This window comes from Balaenoptera physalus (assembly GCF_965194825.1).
Source record: "Balaenoptera physalus genome assembly, chromosome: 16".
In the NCBI taxonomy this organism is placed as follows: Eukaryota; Metazoa; Chordata; class Mammalia; order Artiodactyla; family Balaenopteridae; genus Balaenoptera; species Balaenoptera physalus.
Window position 1 is genome coordinate 1,825,452 of NC_138898.1, and position 21,426 is coordinate 1,846,877.

The 21,426-nt window shown below is 59.2% G+C and overlaps 2 protein-coding genes across 13 annotated transcripts in view; one reads left to right on the top strand and one right to left on the bottom strand.

The window, feature by feature from the left end:
* Positions 1-3,500, top strand: part of TAF4 (TATA-box binding protein associated factor 4) — a 74,841-nt gene extending 71,341 nt beyond the window's left edge. Inside the window, exon 16 of the transcript XR_014254479.1 lies at positions 59-3,500. The gene's annotated coding sequence lies outside the window, so the exon portion shown is untranslated. The remainder of the gene's footprint in view (positions 1-58) is intronic.
* Positions 3,501-13,914: 10,414 nt separating this feature from the next.
* CDH4 (cadherin 4) overlaps positions 13,915-21,426 on the bottom strand; it is a 569,973-nt gene continuing 562,461 nt past the window's right edge. For all 12 annotated transcript variants that reach the window (XM_082428306.1, XM_082428302.1, XM_082428305.1 and 9 more), the window contains 4 exons: positions 20,789-21,022; positions 20,424-20,563; positions 19,711-19,875; positions 13,915-17,874 (listed from right to left, as the gene is read on the bottom strand). In XM_082428306.1, the coding sequence (XP_082284432.1) occupies positions 17,668-17,874; positions 19,711-19,875; positions 20,424-20,563; positions 20,789-21,022 (746 nt within the window). In that variant the 3' untranslated portion in view covers positions 13,915-17,667. The remainder of the gene's footprint in view (positions 17,875-19,710; positions 19,876-20,423; positions 20,564-20,788; positions 21,023-21,426) is intronic.

Consider the following 21,426-nt stretch of genomic DNA (forward strand, 5'->3'; position numbering starts at 1 on the left):
CCACGATCCGTGGGCTTATTTACGAGTTACGGTCTCATTCTGGTACCTGTTGCGTCAGTCGCCTGGGGCCGCTGTGACAGAGCACCACGGACCGGGCGGCTGAGACCACAGGTTTTGGTCGTCTCCGTTCTGGAGGCTGAAGTCGAGACCCAGGTGTGTGGGCCGTGTTGGTTCCGAGTGCGGTGGTGGAGGGTGTGCCCTGGCCCCCCTGGCTTCTGGTGGTCGCGGGCATCTTGGATGTTCCTTGGGGCGTGGAAGCGTCGCCCCTTCACCTTTCCCTGGCGTTTTCTCCGTGTGTGCATCTGTCTTTGTGTCTGAGTTTCTCCTTTTCACAGGATACCAGTCGTTTGGATGAGGGCCCGTCCTAGTGACCTCATTTGAACTTGATGACCTCTGTGAAGACCCTGTGTCCAAATAAGGTCACGTTCTGAGGTCCTGGAGGGTTAGGACCGCCACACAACCCCGGCGTGATCTTTTTTTGGTGGGGGGGAGGGGGGATTGCAGTTCAACCCGTAACGCCTGTGATTTTGGATGATGAAAGAAACTAAATCTGAATTTTCAGAGCCTGAGCAGGGAGTACCAGGGGCACAACTTCCAGTCTTCCCCCTGCATGAAAACGCCCAAAGCGGTTGATTAATTAGGTCATGCTCGGACTTCCTACCACGACTGGTACTTTGTTTTCACTAAGTTCGTGGCCTGAAATAAACTAGGTCAGTCAGTAAAGGGCAGCAGCGCTTGGGTCTCTGCAGGTGCGATAGCTTTAGTTCCGGCTCCTCTGCACGTCCTCCTGGCCCAGTCGTTCTGCCGGGGGCCTCACCGAGGCACAGACTGACGCTCGCCGGGGATGATCCCTGGCAGAAGCGTGGCCTGCAGCCTCGAGGCGCACATCTGTCCATTGTTTCTCCCACCTGTGGGCGCCGGGTGCTGCTCAGCGCTTCAGCACAACACCTTACCAGTTGTCCGAAGTCCGACTCGTGTACCTCCGTGGGCTCGGGGTAGAGTGCTGTGGGGATGGGCCAGGGCCACGACAAGAGCATCAGCTCTCACCACGTCCATTCCCCAGGGAACTGCAGTCCCAGTCGGGCAGAAAGGCGAGAGAGAGAAATGAGACGTGAAGTTCGGAGAGAAAGAAGGCGAGGTCAGGACCCTGAGGCGACACAGTCGAGTGCACAGAAATCCCGAAAGAATCCACGCACACGGCGCTGAAACGGTTGCGGTGCTTGTGCGTTTTGTAAGATTTCGGAGTGCAAGGTCAGTATCCAGAATCAACCGTAATCCCATACGCCAGCAGCAAAAAGCTAGAAAGTGAGAAAAATAGCATTAACACCACCACCAGAAACATTGGGATACCTGGAAATACATACAATTAAAGATGTCTAAGATCTTTACACTGAACTTAGAGAGATGAAAGGAGACCTAAAGGGAGAAATTTCGTTGTACCGACGGAGGGGACCCAGTATTGTGAAGATAGCGGTTCTGTCCCAACTGATTCAATGCTGTCCCAGTCAGAATCCCAGCAATTTTCATAGAAACTGACAGTCTGATTCCAGAAACTCACATGAATCTGCAGAGGACTTAGAATAGCCAAGACAATCTAGAAGAAAATTGAAGTATTTCCACCCCTAGATTTCATGACTTGCTGTAGAGCTACAATAATCAGGACGGCATGGTATTGGCGTAAAGACAGACAGGATCCGTGAACAAAACAGAGAGTCCGGAAAGGGATCCATACGTTACGGTCACTAGGTTTTCGCTGGTGTGACCGGATGCCCTGTTGGGGGCGGGGACGTGAGCCCTCACTCCACAGGCATCACTTCGAGATGGATCACAGGCCTGAAAACGGGGGCTAAAACCGCAAAGCTTCTGGGAGAAAACATCGGAGATCGTCATGACGTGGGAGTGGGCAGGGATTTCTAAGGGCATAGAAGGTACAAACCACAGAGAAAACATTGGAAAATTGGACTTTAAAGTTACAAACTTCCTCTCATCAAAAGATGCTCTTGTGACAGTGAGAGGGCAAGCCAGAGACTTCCAGAAAATATTTGCGAAGTATATGCCCGGCAAAGGACTTGTGTCCAGAATATACAAAGAATTCCACAGCTCAGCAGTCAGAAGACAACTCGGTAAAGAACGTGCGAGACCTTTGAACAGGTGCTTTATGGAAGGTCTGCCCGTGAGCCAACAGGCAAATGAAAAGGTGCTCATGGTTACGGGTCATCGGAGAAACACAAAACCATGGTGAGATTCCACCACTCGCCCACGCTGGCTCAGACGATAAAGGGTGACGGTGTTGTGTGTGGGTGGAACTTCACACAGGCTGTCAGTATGTAACGTGGCGGAACCACTCGGGAAACCATGGTAACGTAAACCTGCGTGACCCCGCAGTTCCACCCTTCTGTGTCGACTCAGGGAAATGAGTGCCTTGTCCTCCCGAGAGACCTTGCGAGGATGCTCACGGAGGCCCTGCTCGTTGATGGAGGAAAATGGGGACGGCCCACGTGTCCATCGGAAGGTGAGTGCGGGCAACCAGAGGGTATTTATGCAGTGAAACACTACCCGGGAGTAAGAGGAACGCACTGATGACGTGGTCGGTAACGTACACACGAGTCTCCTGAGGATTACACGGGGAGAGGCCCGACGCGCACATCCCCACTCGCCCGACCCTGTTCGTTTGCCTGTAGCTCGAGAACGGGCAGAACTCCCGGCTGTGACGGGCGTCCGAGCGCGTTCCCCCGGCTGGAGGGGCCCCGGGCCCTCTGGGCTGATGGAAGCGCCGTTGGGATCCGGCGCAGTGGTCACATGGGTGTGAAAACGTGAAAGGTTAGGCTGACAGGTAGGATCTGTGTGTTTTAGCATGTGTAAAGTGTACCTCAGGAGACCGTGGGGGAAAGACTCCAGAGCTGAGCGTCGGACCCCCTGGGTGGGGCCTCAGCTCCACCTGGGCAGATGACCTGGTGCCACGCGGGAAGGTATGCAAGTGTCTCGGGATAGGTGTGCTAAGTAGGCGACAGCTTGTGATCTTCTGGGAATGCTGTTATCAAGGCAAATCTTGTGATTATCCACAGTTCACTTGTTTTCCCTTCTGTCACACTGTGGTCTCCAAGTGTAAACTTTATCTAAAAGAGGACTTCCCTGGTGGCGTAGTGGTTAAGAATCCGCCTGCCAGTGCAGGGGACACGGGTTCGAGCCCTGGTCGGGGAAGATGCCACCTGCCGCAGAGCAGCTGAGCCCGTGCGCCACAACTACTGAGCCTGCGCTCTAGAGCCCGCGAGCCACAACTACTGAAGCGCACGTGCCTAGAGCCCGTGCTCCGCAACAAGAGAAGCCACCGCAATGAGAAGCCTGCACACCACAACGAAGAGCAGCCCCCGCTCACCACAACTAGAGGAAGCCCGCGCGCAGCAACGAAGACCCAACGTAACCGAAAGAGAGAGGGAGAGAGAGGGAGAGGGGGAGAGGGAGAGAGAGGGAGAGAGAGGGAGAGGGAGAGAGAGAGAGAGGGAAAGAAAGAAAGAAAAGAAAGAAAAGGAAAAAAAACATCTCTGAGAATACAGGTCTTAAAATGACTTACTACAGCTGAACAAATAAAGCGTTAAAAAAAAATGAAAAAACTTTATCTAAAAGGAAAAACAGTCCACCCAGCATCCCTCAGCCCTGCCTGTCCCGGTAGCCGAGGCCACACGGCAGCTGTTCTGGTCTCATGTTCTGTCGATCTGAGCAGCTTTGGGGACCCCTTTGAGTCCTGCGTAGCCTTCATGCCTTGCATACAGCGAGTGCTCAACCAGTGCATGCTCTCACGGTGGAGATATGCTCTGAGCCCCAGTCCATAAGCAGCCTTTCTGAGCTCCCCTTCCACAGCGACACGCTGGCAGCCTCTCTGTCCTCCGGATCGTTCTAGCTTCACCTGGGTCACCTGGCCCAGGAAAGACCAGCCCAAGGGGATGTGTCCTGTTTCCTTCAGAGACTCGCAAGGGAGACAAGTCACATTCCTACTTACAAACAAATTTAGCTGCTTATTGAGGCGGTTTCATCAGGCTTTAAGTCCTAACTGCCAGAATCTCTATGTTTTTGAGGAGAACAGGCCTGCACAGATGTATTTCTTTTCTAAAATGTATTTGTTCAGCAAGTGCCAGTGAGAGGGCCAGGCGTCGTCGCAGAGGGGGTCGGACTTCGGCTGGAAGAGGTGGCCAGGAGCCCACCGGGCGGCAGGGCGTAGCGGAGGCCGCAGCCTGGGCAGAGATGTGTGTGTGTGTGTTGCGGGGTACGGGGCTTCTCCTGCTGGTGCAGCTGGGGAGAAAGGCAAGCACACTTTGTCTGCTTGTTTGGAAATGAGCAGCACAGTGAGATGCCAGCAACACACCATCAGGAAAAGACTGGCCGTGCCAAGTGCCGGGAGGGTGAGGACCCGGGAGCTGCGGGGCTTCAGGATGCACGGCCCTGGGCACTTTCTTCAGAAGTGAGATGTGTGCTATGACCACGTCCACTCCCACACCCTGCCAGGCACTCCTGGGCTCTCACCCAAGAGAAATGGAAGAGCTGTCCGTGCAAAGATTGTACACGAGTTTTCATAGCAGCTTTATCTCAAACGGCTAAAAACTGGAGAAACCCTAACTGTCCCTCTACAGGTGAAGGGATATGTTGGCCTGTTCCTACAGGGAGGGGCCGCTCGGTGCCACGATGAGTCTCGGGGTGATGGGGGTGGTGATGAGGGAACGCAGCCTGGCCAGAGGGCCCTGTGGGGTTCCCTTTATGTAGAGCGTTGAGGTGGCCTGGGGGGAGTCCTACAAAGGGAGCAAAGAATCTTTGGGGTCCTGGGATGTTTGTGATCTTGATTGTGGAGGTGCGTGCAAGTGTTGGAACTTTTCAGATTGCATGCTGGAAATACGGGCAGTCTACCGTGCATCCGCAGTATCTCAGTAAAGGCGCAGAAATAAGTGAATGTGGATAAAAGATGAAGCTGTGTTTCTAGGGGGTGGCCTGGCTTGGATGGGATGTGGCCAGGAGGAAGGTGTAGGTGGCAGTGGCTGGGAGGGAGGTGGACACGTCCTGGCGCTGGACGGATGAGGGGTGGGGGACTCGCAGTTCCGGTGAATGGAGGCTGGTGATTGGGCTGGGGTGCGGAGCCGGCGGCAGAGGGAAGAAGGTCAGGGAGAGTCCCACAGCGTCTGGAAGTGACATCCAGGGCAGGGGGCATGTGGCAAAGTGTGTGTGGCTGCAAAGTCCCTGGGGTGCCACGTGAAGGGTTCGGGGCCAGGACGAGGTTACCTGTCAGGCTGGGGACAAGGAGTGCCAGAGAGGGGTGAGCAGCTGCCCAACGAAGCCAGCGGGGCCTGCAGTCGGGATTGTGCTGAGTGGGGAGCGAGTGGGGAGAGGGGATGGGCGTGGGGAGCAGGCCGTATGTAACCTTGGGAGAGGCTGTGTGGGGAGGGGAGATGCTGGAGCATATTTATACCCCTGGGGGACAGGCGGTGGTGGTGGCCGCAGCAGTGGTGGCAGGGTGGGGCATGCTAAGGAAGAGAGAGGGTGCAAGGAGTGGGGTAACTGGGTGCGGGAGGGGAGGGGAGGGATGCGGGCACTCCACAGAAAGGAGCTGTACACGTTTGGGGGCTGGTAGGTGGTCAGCTTTTCTACCTAGGGCCACCTAGACTGCTGCTTCTCGAGAGCTTGGCTGAAAGTGAGGCCAATACAGAACACCAAAGAGTGGTGTTCTTGGAGCACTTGGATCCAGCCGTGCCTGAAGGCCAGCACTGAGCCTTTTTTGGACGTGTTGGGGCAGGGTGGTGACAAAAATTTCACTTGTCAATTCAACCAGGCCTGCACATCCAGCCCAGCCCTGAGAACTGGCTCCCAGGAGTTTGGGGAAGGACCGAAGACCCCCCAGCATTGCAGACTACACCCTGGAAAGAACCTGTCCGAGTACTCCCACCCTCACGGTCCCTCCCCTCCCCTCCCAGGGCAGACTCAGTGAGGAAGCCAGGTGTAGCCCCCAAGCCTGGCTGGGCCAAGGACCCGCACCAGAGCGGAGGGGAGGGGCCGTCCCCTGGGAGGGGGCCTCTGCAAACTCAGGGTGAGGGCATGTCAGCGATTTCTGGAAGAAGGGAGACATTCGGAGTAGGTTGGGGGGGGGGTGACATCCTCAGACTGAGGCTCCTCATCTGGGCACCAGAAGAAGGGGTGGCGTCTCCAGGCCTTGCCCCACTGCATCTGCACTTGCTGTGTTCCTGGCAGGGCTGGCCCAGGGCCCCCTGCTCCCCCAGCGCGGAGTCGGGGCTCACACCCCTTCCTCTGGATGCAGACAGCATTTTCACCCTCTGGACCTCAGTTTCCTCAGCTCTGAAGTGGGGTTAACTGCAGCCCCCTGGGCAGAGGGACCAGAGATGCTAATTCACCAGCGGGCATGGGGTCTGTGGGGTGCTGTCTAGGACCCCTTCCAGTGCAGCGACGGGGCTGTGCCAGAGGCCAGGACCAGCGGGGCGAGGAAGCAGGCCGGAGGGAGAACGGGCTCGCCCGAGGCCACCACCCTGCGGAGCCCGGTGCGTCCTGGGGACCATGCGGGGACCGCTTCCGCGCGTCCCAGGCCGGGCCGCCAGGTGGCGGTGTGGGGCCGCGGGATCAGGACGCCCCACCGGGTCTCGGGGGCGGGGCGCATGGGGTGGAGGGCAGGTGGGGTGGGGGCGGGGCAGCGTGGGGGGAGGCGCATGTGACCCACGGCGGGGGCGGGGCGCTTGAGCCCGCGGGGCTGGGACGCAGGCGGTTGGGGGCACCAGCGGAGGGTCGCCGGGGGCGCGCGCTTCTCAGGTCCTTGGCGTTGAGACGCCTTGCGCCGCCGTTCACCTCCCGGGAGGAGGGGCGAAAACCTGGCTGGCGCCCCCAGGTTTAGAGACCAGAGGCTCTGTTACTAAGCTGATTGCCCCCGCGGGGCAGCTGTGCACCTGGCCCCCCAGGCCTGGCGGGAGTGGGGGACGAGTCCGTGCATCCAGAAGGCTCCAGCGAAGCTACCGAAATGTTATTAAGAAGCATGGGCGAGCAGCTGTGTGGATGAAAAGGCTAATCAGTAGTCCGTCTAAGAAAGGAATGGACACTTTTATTGGTGCCAGTCTGAGGGTTGTAAGCCAGGAGACAGACAGCCTCTCAGAGGGCTCTGAGGACTGTTGGGAAGAGGTGAGGAGGGAGGTCAGCACACGTATATGTGATTTTGACGATGGTGTACATGCACCCAAGCACACGGTTTGGTAGAAGGTCACTGCTGTTCTCCAGGAACAGATCTCTTAGCTAATGGTTTTAGTGCTTTTCTAAGTATGGGAAGAGGCAAGAAAGGGGGCTCATAAAATTTTCTCCTAAAAGTAAACTACCTGAGGGCCCGTTCTGCCGGTTTCCCAGTGCTCAGAGTGTCTTGTCTTGATCTCCGCTCTGAATTGCTTTCAGGATGGGCTGTAGGTCAGCGACTCCAGTGGCTGACTTGATTCTTGTAGAACTGGATGGTGGGCAGCGGTCTTTATGTACAATCCCCTCCCTTTCGGTCTTAATTGCTGCCCAGGTTTGGGAGGCATTTCATGACCAATTTGTCCCATGGCGCTAGGAATGCTCATTCCCTGGTCAGGTGAGGATTTCATGGATGGGCCACTCGATGGGCTGTTCCTGGACTAGGCCCCGTTAACAGTAGCCCAGGCCTCTGGCCACCTGTCTCACCATCTGTCACGGTCCAGGAAACAGTCCCCTCTTGTCGCTTTGTCCCACATCTAGAGCTACACCATTACAGTCATTGATCTTCTACAACTGTATATTTGGTCAGTGGTTTCAAGTCCCCTAGTCATTAATTTTTTCAGAGGTTCAGTCACACGTTTGGTAACGCAAGAACCAATGATCGGGTAAAACAGGTAGAGTACAGGTAATATAGCTAGTAACGTTAACAAGGTCATAAGTGAGTATTTAAGCTGAGAACTTGCATTAGGTGCAGCCCAGTATCTCCCCGGTCGTCTGATTAGTCTGTTCTGTACCCGTCATTATCTTTAAGTGGCCTTGTCCGTAAAGTCCACCAAAGACGTCTGCACGTGCAGGATGAGTGGTGGGTCACTGAGGCCCCTTACAGGACTAAGAAAGGAATGTTATCTTTTAGGGAATTACATGGCTGGTACCAGAAGAAGAAAAATTGATCTTTATGGCTGCGCAGGTATTTCTGCTGTTGGGGGGCTCTGGTTAGTGCACAATGCACCCCGGAGGGGAGGGAGGAGGCCAAAGGGCAGAGAAGAAAATGTAGAAGTTTTTTTCGCTTGCCTTAAAATATGAATTTTTATTTCATCACCCACACCGCCAGACAGAAGATATAAAAGAAAGGCCCCGGAACCCCACAAAGGTTCTTCCCACGGGCCGCCTGGGTTGCATTGTGGAGAGTCCTAGGCTGGCCTGAGCTGAGCAGGGAAAAAGCAGACACATGCCCAGAGATGAGCATCCTCAGGCCCTGAAATGGCCTGGTCCATCTCTGTCCACCACTTGTAGCTGACCAGCCGCCCGGGGTCACCCCATCCTGCTAACGGAGGATGAGGTGGGGGGGCAGGGGTTGGCGCCCGCCATCCTGCAGAGGGCACGTGCCCGTGCGGGCGCAAAGACCCGTCAGATTCCTCCAGGCGTGGTCACTGGCCCTTCACGTCCAGCATCCTCGCACGGATTCCTCCACATCCGTAGCCCTGACTGCCAGCCCAGAGGCAAACCCTGCAGCTTTCCAAGAGAGGCCCTGAACCCAGGTTTTCTTTTTTTTTAAGGTTTTTTTTTTTTTTGGATGTGGACCTTTTTTTTTTTTTAAAGTCTTTATTGAATTTGTTACAATATTGCTTCTGTTTGACGTTTTGGTCGTTTGGCCGTGAGGCCTGTGCGATCTTAGCTCCCGAGCAGGGATCGAATCCGCCCCCGGTACTGGAAGGCGAAGTCTTAACCCCTGGACCGCCGGGCAGGCCCCCCGGGTTTCCTTTCTGGTGATGGCGAGCTGGGGAGGGAGGTGGGTGACTGGCCCCACCCGGCCCTCCCAGCGGGCCCGGCTGACCGGCGCCCGACTGCTGCCTACTCCCCAGCTGCTCCTGACCGCCGGCCTCTGGGTTTCCGTGGCAGCCGTTCCAGAAGTTTAAAAGGAAGGAAAAGGCCAGGGTGCAAGCACAGACCCACTCCTGGCTCCAGGTGCAGAGTGCTCTCCCCCCCCACCGCCTGCCTGGCCACTCGGGCCAGCATGCTTCTGGAAGTTTCTTTGCCCCCCTCCCTAAGTCACCCCGAGTCTTTCCTCAGTGTTCAGCGGTGGGCAGAGGTCTCAGCCAATGGGACCGGGAGTGAAGTGCCCACCAGCTGCCTGGGTGTATGGTGAATGGGGATGGTGTGCATCCTGTGAACAAACACACACCCACACCCTGTGCGCGCACACTGCACGCTTGCTGACCACAGCGCACGTCCCTGGGGGGCTGCCCATGCACTGTGGGCCCCCTGGGTGCCTGCACACCCCTGGGCCATGCCGCTGTGCTCCTGGGCACTCGGACTTCCGCTCATCTCAGTTCATCTTCCCAGCCACCCACCGGGCAGGTGGCGTTGGCCTGGAGACCTTTAGGGGACTTGTCCAAGGTCAGGAGCTCCAGGAGGAGCAGAGCTGGACTCAAAGCCGGGTCTTGACTCTGGCCAGGCTCTGGCTACACACTCACTGCTGCCCCAGGAAGGCCGGGGACCTGGTTAGCGTGTCTTTTTTTTTTTTTTTTTTTTATAAATTTATTTTTGGCTCTGTTGGGTCTTTGCTGTTGTGAGTGGGCTCTCCCCAGTTGCGGCGAGTGGGCCTCTCACTGCGGTGGCTCCTCTTGTTGCAGAGTATGGGCTCTAGGTGCTTGGGCTTCAGTGGTTGTGGCTCGCGGGCTCTAGAGCGCAGGCTTAGTAGCTGTGGTGCACGGGCTTAGTTGCTCTGCGACATGTGGGATCTTCCCGGACCAGGGCTCGAACCCGTGTCCCCTGCGCTGGCAGTCGGATTCTCAACCACTGCGCCACCAGGGAAGCCCTGGTTAGCATGTCTTGACAGCTGGGACGTGAGCTCCTCCTGGCCAGGCCACCCTGGACGCTGGGAACACAGTGGGGACATCCAGGGAGGTCGCTGCCTGTTATGATGTATAGACAGGCCAGAGGAAGAACTTGGGGTAAAACACGTGAACGTAAATAATGAAGTTGTTTAAGGAATCAGACAAGGAGGAGGGACAGAGAGGACCGCAGGGCGGGCGGGGGGAGCCTTCCCCATGGAGAAGTCTGAGGGTTCAGGGCCACGAGGGTCTCCCGGGCTTTGCAGGGGGGTTGCTGCTCACGTGGAGCCCCGGCTGCCCGGGCGCCCTTCCCACTGCCCGGCCCAGCAGGGCAGGGCCTGGAGAAGCGATGTCCCTGTGGCAGGGGCTCAGGGGGGCCAGACCTCACCCCTCTCTGTCCCCGTTCTTGCCTTTGAGGTAAATTTCCAAGCAGGTGATTTTTCCTAAACAGGCAAAAGTTCCTGTGGGCATGTCCTGAGGCCACACCGGAGCAGGGCCCGGCAGCTGGAGTTCAGCACCACGGTCAGCACCCTTCAACTAAGTGTGAGTCAGGACAGCCGTGTGTGTGCATGTGTGCGTGTGTGTGTGTGGCACGCTTGCGTGTGTGCACCTGAGTCTGAGTGAGCGTGAGCGTGGGGGGTGGGTTGGGGACGGGATTGGTGGGCATTTGCGGGACGTGATGGGGCACGTGGGTTGGGAGGGAGGGCGGAGAGTGGTCTCTCAGGCTCAGTCTGGTCACACCCCACTCCTTTGGCTCTTCAGCGGCTGTCCTGGGCCTTGTGCTTTCCAGTGTCATCCTTGAGGGTCCTTGTTTTCTGAGGCCTAATGCTGTCCAGATGAGGCAGTGCTCACGAGGCCCGCAGCCTGCAGAGTGCCCCGAATCTGATACAACCCCTGAGCGCCTGAGTCAGGACGAGGTTACTGCCACCCAGGCCTCGGGGCGGAGGCCGCTGGCTGGGGCAGCAGGTGTCGGGGAGCGTGGGGTGGTCTTCAGGCATTCGGGACAGGCCCCCTCTGGGAGCCTCCGGGCCTCGGTCCCGCTGACGAAGGGGGCTGACCCTGCTCCCACCCACGCACCCAGGGACCGGACAAGGCCCTTCCCTCTCCGAGGAGGCTGCTTAAAGCTGCAGTTTGCAGGGTCAGGGGAGACCCCGCTTGTGCTCCTGCACTGCCCCACCCGCCTTGGTCTGAGGTGCTGTGGGGCTGTGCAGGAGAGGCCTGGCCCTGGGTGCCGTGGGGGCAGGTCCCGGTGAGCTGGCAGCGCCCCCGCCCTCGGGGAGGGGCCTGCTGGGGCAGGAGGCGGGCTTTGGTCTGCGCGTGGGCGCGGGGCTCGTGCTTATGCCCCTTGGGCTCGGGGAGCGGTGGGATCACTTAACATGGTGGTGCCGGCACGTTCCTGGCAAACAGTGACTAGGTCAAACTGGCCCCGAAGTGGGCCGCCGCCGTCCTCCGTGGAGTGGGAGTCCCCAGTTCCCATGCGTCTCGCCGTGAGACGCTGTGTTGGGGCGTCCGGCACGGCAGAGTCGTGATGACCGAGCCCTCCCTCACTTCCGCTGCCCAGAGGACGCGGAGGCGTGCCCAGGAGAGCCGAGAGTGCTCCTGGCTCTTGTGAGGCAGTGCCCAGCCTGAGATGATCAGTTAAAATCGGGCTCAGGGTGGAAGTTTATTTTTTTTTCCTTTGGTAAAAATGTTACTGAACTCAGGTCCAGCTGCTCGCTGTTTGGAGATCCACGCTGGAGAGGCAAGTGTTGGTAGAAATGGAAAACGGTGCTTTTAATCAGAAAACCAACAATCTGGGGGAGAAGTCGTAGTCAGGGTCCCCCTAAACCAACTCCCAAGATTCTGCTCAGCCGTGGAAGTTTTTTAAGGGAAAAGAGGAAGTAATGTCAGTTAATCATGGAGACTGGGGTCAGAGTCGCCGCCATTCCCCACTGTGTGCAGGGTGGTCGACTCCTTGCGATCTTTTTTCAGATGCCGTCTCGTTCACACAGTTTGTTCGTGAGATTACTGAAGGGGAAGTTGGGGAAGAGAGCTGGTCGTCTGTTAGTTACTTATTCTTCATGTCTACTTCTTTGATCTACGGAGGGAAGCAACATGTTAAGCAAGGTATTGTGTGATCAAAAGATTTTAAAGGTGTGCTTGCGCCAGAGACGAGTAGAGCATGGGGGCGGCTGGTTTAAGGTTAGTGACAAGACAGAGGGACCTCTTGCAAAGAGCTGCTTACAGATCCCCACTTGGAACAGCATTCCATTTCTATGGGATTAGGGGTGAAGGCCTGTCTTCTGTAACTTCTTCCTGCAGACACAGGTGCTGTATTCTCAGAGTGGAGGGTGTCGACATGGGTCTGTAGCACCTCTTTGCTGACAGTTTTAGTTGCCTGCTTACATATACGGGTAGAACGAGCTACACAAAGATATAGGTTAATATGAGCGATAATGTTTAATCGCATTCTCTTGAGGCCAGTTCTTGGAACCGTGAGACAAGACTCAGTTGTCTCAAGCGCCACAGACTCAGTTCTGCTCAAGATGGAGGAGCTTATGTCGTGGCTGTGCTCTGGTCATCGTGCAGCCAGCCTTTGCCTTCTGGTGGCAGTTACAGTATCAGTAAAATGGCTCAGGAATGTGCGTCAGCCCCTGAGTCTGTGACTCTTGGTTCTAATCATTAGCTTCTTGAGCCGCTCCTTTGTGACTCTGGGAGGCCTGGGAGACTTCAGCTTCTCTAGAAACAAGAGGCAGGGGAGGGCTTCCCTGGTGGCGCAGTGGTTAAGAATCTGCCTGCCAGTGCAGGGGACACGGGTTCAAGTCCTGGTCCGGGAAGATTCCACATGCCGCGGAGCAACTAAGCCCGTGCGCCACAACAGGCTCTAGCCAGCCCTCTGCCGTGGAGCTGGGAGGGGGTGACCTTAAGCAGACTGTCCCCCCATCCCCCAGGTCCTGGCCCCGGGGGTCTGATTACAAGGAGCTGTGACTGCCTGTCCCAGGCCCACAGCAGTTGCCTAATTATGAATGTCATTAGCTGCTGGCACCCTCAAAATTAGCAAGTGCTAATCATGCCTGTAATTGTCAACTGCGCCTGCCTATAATTAACCATGTGAGTGACTTTTTGTTATGCACCTTGTTGTGGAGGCAGATTCGAGCCCCAGGAGAGTCCTGGAAGTGGGTGGGGGCTGGGGGGGGGGCGGGGCTGGGAGCCTGGCCTGCAGGGTGGGTCCCTAGGGCTCTGGTCTGACTGCCCCACTTATTAGTGGGGTGAGCCGGGCACCCCTCAGCCTTTCTGAGCTGTTCCCTGAGGCGGGCAGAGCCCCAGCGAGTCTGGCACTGAACCCGGGGGCTCCCCCTGTGCAGCTTTGTGACCAGGAAGGTGTGAGCCACCGCGGCTCAGACTCAGGCCAGCGGTCGAGGGCAGGCTGGGGCACGTGACCAGAGCTGCTGAGGACTGGACCCGCTGGCCCGTGGGTTTCCGGCTGGCGTCAGGGGTGGGCCTGCAGTCCCCGGAGGCGGGGAGGAGGCTGGGCCCTGAGAGAATCCGAGGGGCAGGAGAACCCTGAACTTGACCCAGGCTTCTCATGGTGGTTGGAAGGTGTATCGCCAAGGTAGGAGGGGGAACACACCTCGCTGAGTGGTTTGTTAGCTTGGTTTAGACCTAAGAACTTCGGCATATTTAGACATACGGCCCGTGGGCCTTCATCTGTGCGTGTCCCGGGGCCTCACAGGTGTGAGGAGTGGGCCTGGTCCTGTGGCTGTCTGTGCCCTCAGAGCCTGGGGCGGAGCCGGAGACAGAGCAGGTGCTCAGATCCCCCTCTCGACACCTCAGCCCCCGTGTTCATTCATCTGCTGCCCCTGAGCGGATGGGACACTCGGAGAAAAACCAGCCAGGGTCAGGCGACCACTTAACAGGGGGACTTTATTTACTGCCCTGGAGCAGCGTGCCAGGGCCCCGAGCCCGCTCCCACACATGGCAACTCCGCGAAGCTGCTACTCAGTTTAGAGCCGAGACCGCCTGGCGCTAGAAAACACATTGAAAACATCAACGCTCTGCCCTTTTTTTTTTTCCTTTTTTTTTTTTTCTTTTTGGTACAAAATGATACAAACAACAATACAAAATAGTTGTGCTGTTGACGATTACAAAAAAAGTTGGAACGTTTGTCTAACTGCGCAATGCTCAGAGATGCAGCGTGAATACATCATACTCCAGTATCTTTCCTCAGAACAACCACAGTCATGCGGGCTGCTACACATTTCGTCCGTTTTCAAAAAGAAACATGCAAAAAAAAAAAAAATCAGAATGGGAAAAGGAGAGAAAGGAAAAGCAAAACGCGTTCCAATTATACACAGAGGTTCCCCGCCGGGATCCCCTGCTTCGCGGGGGCCTGTCTTATCTGCGCCACGTTGCCGGGAACTGTCTCTCAGGATGCTCCACAGCGGGGAGACTGGTTTGCTTTCTTGGTGTTACGCCTTTCAGCCTTGACAAAAATCGAGACTCCCCTCCCTGACTCTCCCCTTGGAGAGAACAGAGCCGTCATCTCAAAGGCCCGTGTAGACGTTGCTCACAGTAGGGAAGGCCTGACGACTGCCGTTACCCTGACACTTTGGCGGCAAGAGGTCTGGCGCCCGGCATGTTCTGAAGGACACAGGAAAGGGAAGGCCCGCTGGGCCAGGGGTGGCGGGTGCTGAGGCCTGACGGGCATGGTGGCCCCGGGCTGGGGGTGCCCGCCGCCCGAGACCAGGGTGTTCTTGCCGGCGTCTCCTGTTCACAAGAACAGAAATTCCCTACAGGCGCTGAACCTGCCTGAGCGCTTCGCCAGCACCGAGTCCAGGCCTCCACTGGCCGCGTCCTCTGATCTGGACCCGTCGTATCTACAAGCTACGAAAGAGGGACTTTTGACGCTGATTGTGTGTTTAGCTAATCCTAACTCGTTGGTTGGGACGGAGTTCTGGGAGGCATCTGGGAGGGGGTGGGGGCTTCCAGGGGCAGCTCTCCGGCTGCCTGGAAGCAGGGATGGGTGTGAGAAGCACCCGCTCCGTTGATGTGTCCCCCTGCTGGCTGCTGCAGCCTCAGCCTGTGTGATGCAGGCGAGATGCAGGGGCCCTGGCAGTGATGAGGCGAGGGGCGGGGGGAAGAGAGCTGGAAGGGGGCAGTGAGATGGACTCTGCATCCGGCTCTCCTGGGTGGGGGGAGGCAGGGCGCCTGGTGCCCCAAGGGGTCCGAGTTGCAGGCTGCGCCTGGCACACCCATCCTTGGGGTGAGCCCAGGGGACCAAGGAGGCCTCAGGATTCCAGTGGGGAGAGTTCACAGCTGTCTGGGCCCCCCACCATATTCACCCTTAGAACTTCAACTGGAGGATGAGCTTTCCAGAAACAAACAAAAACAAGGTTCCAGCTCACATCTCACCAACCCTGACACCACCAGCAATCCTGAATGGCCACACCTTCAGACACTGGGACAATCTTCATGGGCCGCCTGACCCCGAGCGATTTGCATAGCACGGCTTCACAGGGGGGCGTCCCCTCCCTTCGGCAGGCCACCCCGCCCGCCACGTCCCGGAGACGGCAGTCTGCGTAGGGGCATCGGCATGTGACACCGGTGACCACTGCCTCCGTCCACGCGTCCCTCCCCAGCAGTCATGGACGGGGTCAGGATGGACGGAGCCCAGCACGGGCCTCCCTCAGGCCACAGGCCGGAGCCCGTCTCCCCAGCTCAGCTCAGCTCCGGGAGGGTGGATGGAGTTAGTGATGAGTTTGGTTTGGGGAAGAACCCTGACGTCCAGGGGGGACACACCCACGCGGATCGCGCACACACGTGCACACTCAAGCGCATCTTTGAGGCCGAGGCTGTTTAGAAAAGAGGAGGACCATGGCCCCGGGGCAGGCCGTGGGCTGGGGAGTGGATCAGAGACCCCCCGATGGAGAGCACGCGGAGCCTGTGAAACCCCTCCCCCGCCCCTCCCGAGGCCTCCCCTGGCCCCGGGAGCAGGTGTGAGGTGGGGCTCCGACACCAAGTCCTGCCCGCGGCCAGTGGCAGCCTAGGCCCCTCCCTGGGGAGCCCGAGAGCAGGCCAGGATCCCCCAGGAGGTGGCTCTCCTGCCGGCCTGAGGCGCCTTCACACCCAGAACGGCTGTCCCTGGGAGATGCTGGGCGAAGGGCTGCCCCAGCGCCTCTTCTCACGCAGCCGCGGACTGACACAGCAGGGGGCTCCCTGGCGGGGCCTCCGGACACAGCCCCTGTCGCTGCGCTGTGGAGCTGACTCTGGAGTCTGGCTTGGGAGTCAGACTGCCCCTCAGGAGGCACGGCCAGCTCTGAGAGCTTGAGCAGCTACCTGGCCCTGCAGCTGCGGGCCGCTGACACGGGTGCAAAGGAAAGGAGACTGTTTCTGGCGGGTGTGGGACAGACGCACGTGTGGGACAGATGGCACAGCGAAGGCAGGGCTGTCCCGGCATTCGGAGCTGACCTTTGCCGTCCACATCAGCTCACGAGCATCAGAAACTGGTCCAGAGGAGCAGGGCAGGGGAGGAGTCTGCCAGTCTCCCCCTGGTCGTCTCCAGCCTCCTGGAACCCCGGTGAGAATCAGGTCTCCCTGCAGCCCGCACAGCCCCGCCGGTGGCCAGAGGCGTCCAGAGCCTTCGGGGGTTTGCACTGGTGAGGGTTCGCTGGGCCTCTGGCGGGGCCCTCGGGAGTCTGATTTAGAGGGTGGAGGGCTCATGCCAGGGTTTGGTGGCATGCCGGCTGGTTTTGGTTGTGGTTTCCTGGGACACCGTACTCTCTTGGACCAAAGGCAGTGGGGACCTGGGTGGCATTCAGGGTCACAGTTGGCCCTGGGGGAGGCCTCATGATTGACTGGGGGGCCCTGGGGATGGCCAAGGGCAGAGATGGCGGAGCATCAGGGACAGCCCCTGGGAACCCCACCTGCCCAGCTATTTCCAGCGTCTGGGAGTCGGGGGCAGTGGACACTTCCGTGGAAGCCCAGTTGTACAGCGGGCCTCTGGTCCACTGGCTTGGCCTGCCCCAGGGGCACTCGCTGCTGCAGCAGCTGCAGGTGGGGCCTCCGGCCTCGGGGACCCCCAAGGGGCCCGGGAGACCCCAGCTGTGCACAGCAAAGCGTGAGGACTCAGAAGGCTTATGGCATTTGGACCCCAAATTGTTTTTGTCAATTTTGTCAAGCGTGTCACCCACTTTTTTTCTTGATAGAAGATCGGAAAAAAGGACACATTCTCCCCAGTTCCTTAATGCGTGCCTTCAGAGCTGGAACTGGCCGGGGTTGGGGGCGCTCAGGACGGGCTGGGGGGACTTGGTCTGTCCGCTTGCTCCTAGTTGCTCCTGAGTGTGAGGGAATCTGATACCTGTACCGAAAGGCACTTGCATTTCCTTTTTAAACAGCGCTTCTGTCCTAAGACATGCAGGTTCAGACCGTGCCTCTGCTCTCCTTAGTGCTGAGTCAGCTGCCGTGCTGGGGGCGGCCACGGGCGGACAAGTGTTCGTGCCAGACAGCTCGGTGCGGGGGGCGGGCGGGGACCCCGCACACACGGCCGAGTGGCGCGGCCGCGGGCGTCGGGAAGGCCCGCTGTCTCCTCCCGTCCGTCCGTCCGTCTGTCCGTCCGAGCGCTGTTCCCGTTCCGCCGGGGTGGGGGGGCTGCTTACTCCTCCTCGCCGCCTGCGTACAGGTCCGCCAGCTTCTTGAACCTGGGCCCCCAGTCGTTCAGGTAATCGTAGTCCTGGCTCCCGGAGCTGGACGAGCTCAGGGAGCTGACGGAGCCCGCGCTGGAGCCGCTGCCCTCGTAGTCGAAGACCAGCAGCGAGTCGTAGGGCGGTGCCGTGGGGTCGTTGTCGGCCGCCCGGAGTCCCTGGGGGCCGTGGAGACACAGGTTAGGGTGCGGGGCGGGGGCCGGAGGGGCGCCCAGGAGCGGAGCTGGGGAGGCAGGTTGGGGAGGCACAGTGATGGGGCCTTGTATGCAGTAGGTGCTCAATAAGTGCTCCTGCGTGTCAGGGAAAGGCTCCTCAGAGACCCGAGTAGGGGCGCGGTGTTTGCAGAATGAGCTGTGGAAGAGGCCTGGGGGCAGCGCACACAGCCAGGCCGGAGGGCCGGCCGGGGCCTGTGCGAGAGGCCAGCCTCCACGAGTCCCTGGTGGTTGCCACAGGGCGGTGAACCCAGCGTGGGTGTCGGACACCTGAAGTTGTTACCGTAAGTGTGCGCGGGAGCAAACAGGGATGTAGCAGGTGTGGCTGGAGCTCCTGCCCGTGTCCCGGCCCCGTTCCCCCAGTGCCTGATGCTGGGACCCCTGGCCAGGCCGCCTCCAGCACTCTGGCCACTGGCCAAGGGCGCCCCTGGGCAGCTCCCACCCGGGGACCGTGGGAGGGGTGGACACACTTCCCAGGGGGCGGGACAGCTTGGAGGGTTCCCCGCCCCACCCCACCCCCCGGCTCCAGGGGTCTCCCGCAGGACGGCCCGGGGGCCCGTGCTGGTCACTGCCTAACCCTGCCCTGGTTAGGGAGGGGAGTACCTTTTCCATTATTCAGTACGGAATGGTCGGTCATTTCCATTTTTACTTTCCTCTAAGTTGTTTAAAAGTGGGCTTTTGATTGTCGACTGGGGAGGACGTAGTTTTTGAAGTTTTAAAAATTTTACTACACTGTAGATGGTAAATGTTGTCTAAGCTGAATCGGCTTTTGGGCAGTCATAAAAATTTCATTTACGGCCTGAGACATGGTCTGTTTTGGGGAATGTTCTGAGAAATCTCTTTGTGTCTCTGCCGAACCACTCCCTGAGTTCTATTCTGTTTAAATAAATCCTTTTAAAGTCCGGTTCTGACATAGGTGGAGAAAGAAGTGTTGTCAGCCCCTCAAAGTACAGTCGTGTTAGAGACGGTGGGGTGGGGGGTAAACCCGCAGGGACCCACGCCGGCTACACGGGGCACGGAGGGCATCCCGTCTGTGGGAGCCACGGTGGGCGCGGAGGTACTGGCTGCCCGGGACGGAGCAGCTGGCGGGGAGAGCGTCTGGGGTGCAGCCACGTGCCCTGGCTCACGCTGTCCCTCGGCTTTACCGCACAGGAGGATGGGAGCAGAGGTGGGAGGCCTGCTCTTGACGCCCTTGGACATGTCAGTTGGGCATCTTGGGCTCAGCTTCAAGAGCTGGGTCAGCTTTCCTTGCAAAGGGGATGATCAAAGGGACGCTGTTGGCTGGGACTTTGATGCTACATCGTCTCCAGACCCCAGGCGTCAGGATGGGTGACACGGGCGTGTGGTCAGGTGGCAGCTCTGGAATGACGCCCACCTCCCAGGCCGTCCCCAATGCCCTGTATGTGGAGGGGGGAGGGGGCAGCCTGTGCGTCTGGTTATCGGGGTTGAGTGGACACTGCGGAGGCCTCTCCCGATCGCTGCAGACAGGAGTCTGGGGTCAGAGCCACCTCGCTGGTCCCCTTCCTGTTCTTGCCTGGACTGTGGCCTCAAGTTCCGACAGTCTTGCCAAGCCCTGTGTGTGTGTCCTCACCGGGGGCGGGGGCAGGTTAGTCCTTCTGCAGCGGGGATACTAAACCGAGGGGCTCCCCGCCGGCAGGAGCAGGGCCGGCGTGAACCCAGGCCTGGATCTGCCTGCTCAGCCCGACGCCGGGCCCCAGAGAAGTGGGCTTTTTCTTGTTTGTGTTAACAGGTTTGCGCCCCCATCGCTGCTGGGCTACCCACCTCGCTGATGAAGTCCCCGATGTCTCCTGGGTGGGGCACCACGGGCCTGGCCGGGTACCGGGGCTCGGCGCCCACCGGCCGCTCGTCCACCCGCCGCACGCCGGGGGCCTTGCTCAGCACGTGCTCCACGGCCTCCGGCTGCTGCAGCTGGCTGAGGTCGTAGTCCTGGGGGCGCAGGGGAGTCAGGGAAGGCGGTCCGCGGGGATAACAGGCAGACACCCCAGATGAGTCCTGTTCTGTGACCGGGCCCTGAGCGTATCCACTGACCTATTTCGGGTCCCCCAGGGGCTCCCCCGTCCTAGTCCCTCACCTGGTCTCTCCTTCCTGAAATGCTCAGCCCACCTCTGTGCATCCAAATCCTGCCCGTCCTCAAGGCACCTGTGGGGTCTGCGCCCCCTGCTGCCTTCCCCCTGGGGTCGACCCCCTCCCCCATCTGCTCAGCTGCCACCACATTCCTCATGTGTTCCTGGGAACAGCTGGACCTGAGGCTGCTGTTACGCCCACTTCACGGGGGGTGGTCGCTAAGCTTTAATGGGCTAAGGCTCGCCCTGAGTCCCCAGTGACCAACTGGGCAGCGCCCCAGGTCCACCCTCCCCGAGCCCGGGGTGCAGGGCTGAGGGCAGGAGGTCACGCGGGTCCCCCCAGCGTGTGTGCTCCGCCAGGGCTGGGAGGGTGTCCCCACACGTCCCTGCTGCCCCGGCTGCGGGCCTCACCTGGTCCTCCTCGCCGCCCCCCTCCTCGTCGTACTTGAGGATGTTGTCACGGACGTCGTCCTCGGGGTCGATGAGCAGCTGCTTCGTGTGGCGCTCCTTCTCCCGCCGCCTCATCCACACGACGAACAGCAGGACCATGGCTGTGGGGCAGGGGGCACGCGTGAGCAGGTGCGCGTGTGTCTGCACGGGGGCGTGCACGCGCGGGAAGGTGCGCATGCGTGGCCGCCAGCGCCTGTGTCCGTTATCGGGCGCCCGGTTGGGCGGGGCTTCTGGAAGTCTCCTGGCAGGTAGAGTGGGGCCAGGAGATGGGGCCGCGGGCAGACCTGGGCCCCTCCTCCCGTCACCCCAGGACCAGCTGCACTCACTGAGCAGGATGCCGATGCAGATGAGGATGGCCACGATGGCGCCCGTGCCCAGCCCGGCTGCTGCCACCGCGCCCATGGTGCTGCAGTCGCCGTTCTCGTCGCACGGGCACACCTTGACTTTGATGATGGACGTATTGGACAGGGGCGGGTTCCCCGAGTCCGTGACGATGATGGGGACGTCGTACACCCCGGCCTCCAGGTACAGGATGCGCAGGCTGAGCTGGGCGTAGTCACCTGGTGCGAGTGACGGGACGGGCTCCGCTCACTGAGCAGCCAGCCCTCCTTTCTGAGCGAGCCTAACGAAGGCAAAGACTCGGCCCGATAGTGTGAACATCTAACACGCCTGTTTGGCTAAGACACATGTAGACATGCGCACGTGTGCGCGCACACACTGCGTTATACCGTAAGGTTGAGACGTTGGCAATTCAAGAATAGAGCAGTTGGACTTCCCTGGTGGCGCAGTGGTTAAGAATCCGCCTGCCAATGCAGGGAACACGGGTTCGAGCCCTGGTGTGGGAAGATCCCACATGCCGCGGAGCAACTAAGTCCGTGCACCACAACTACTGAGCCTGCGCTCTAGAGCCTGCGTGCTGCAACTACTGAGCCCACGTGCCACAACTACAGAAGCCCGTGCGCCT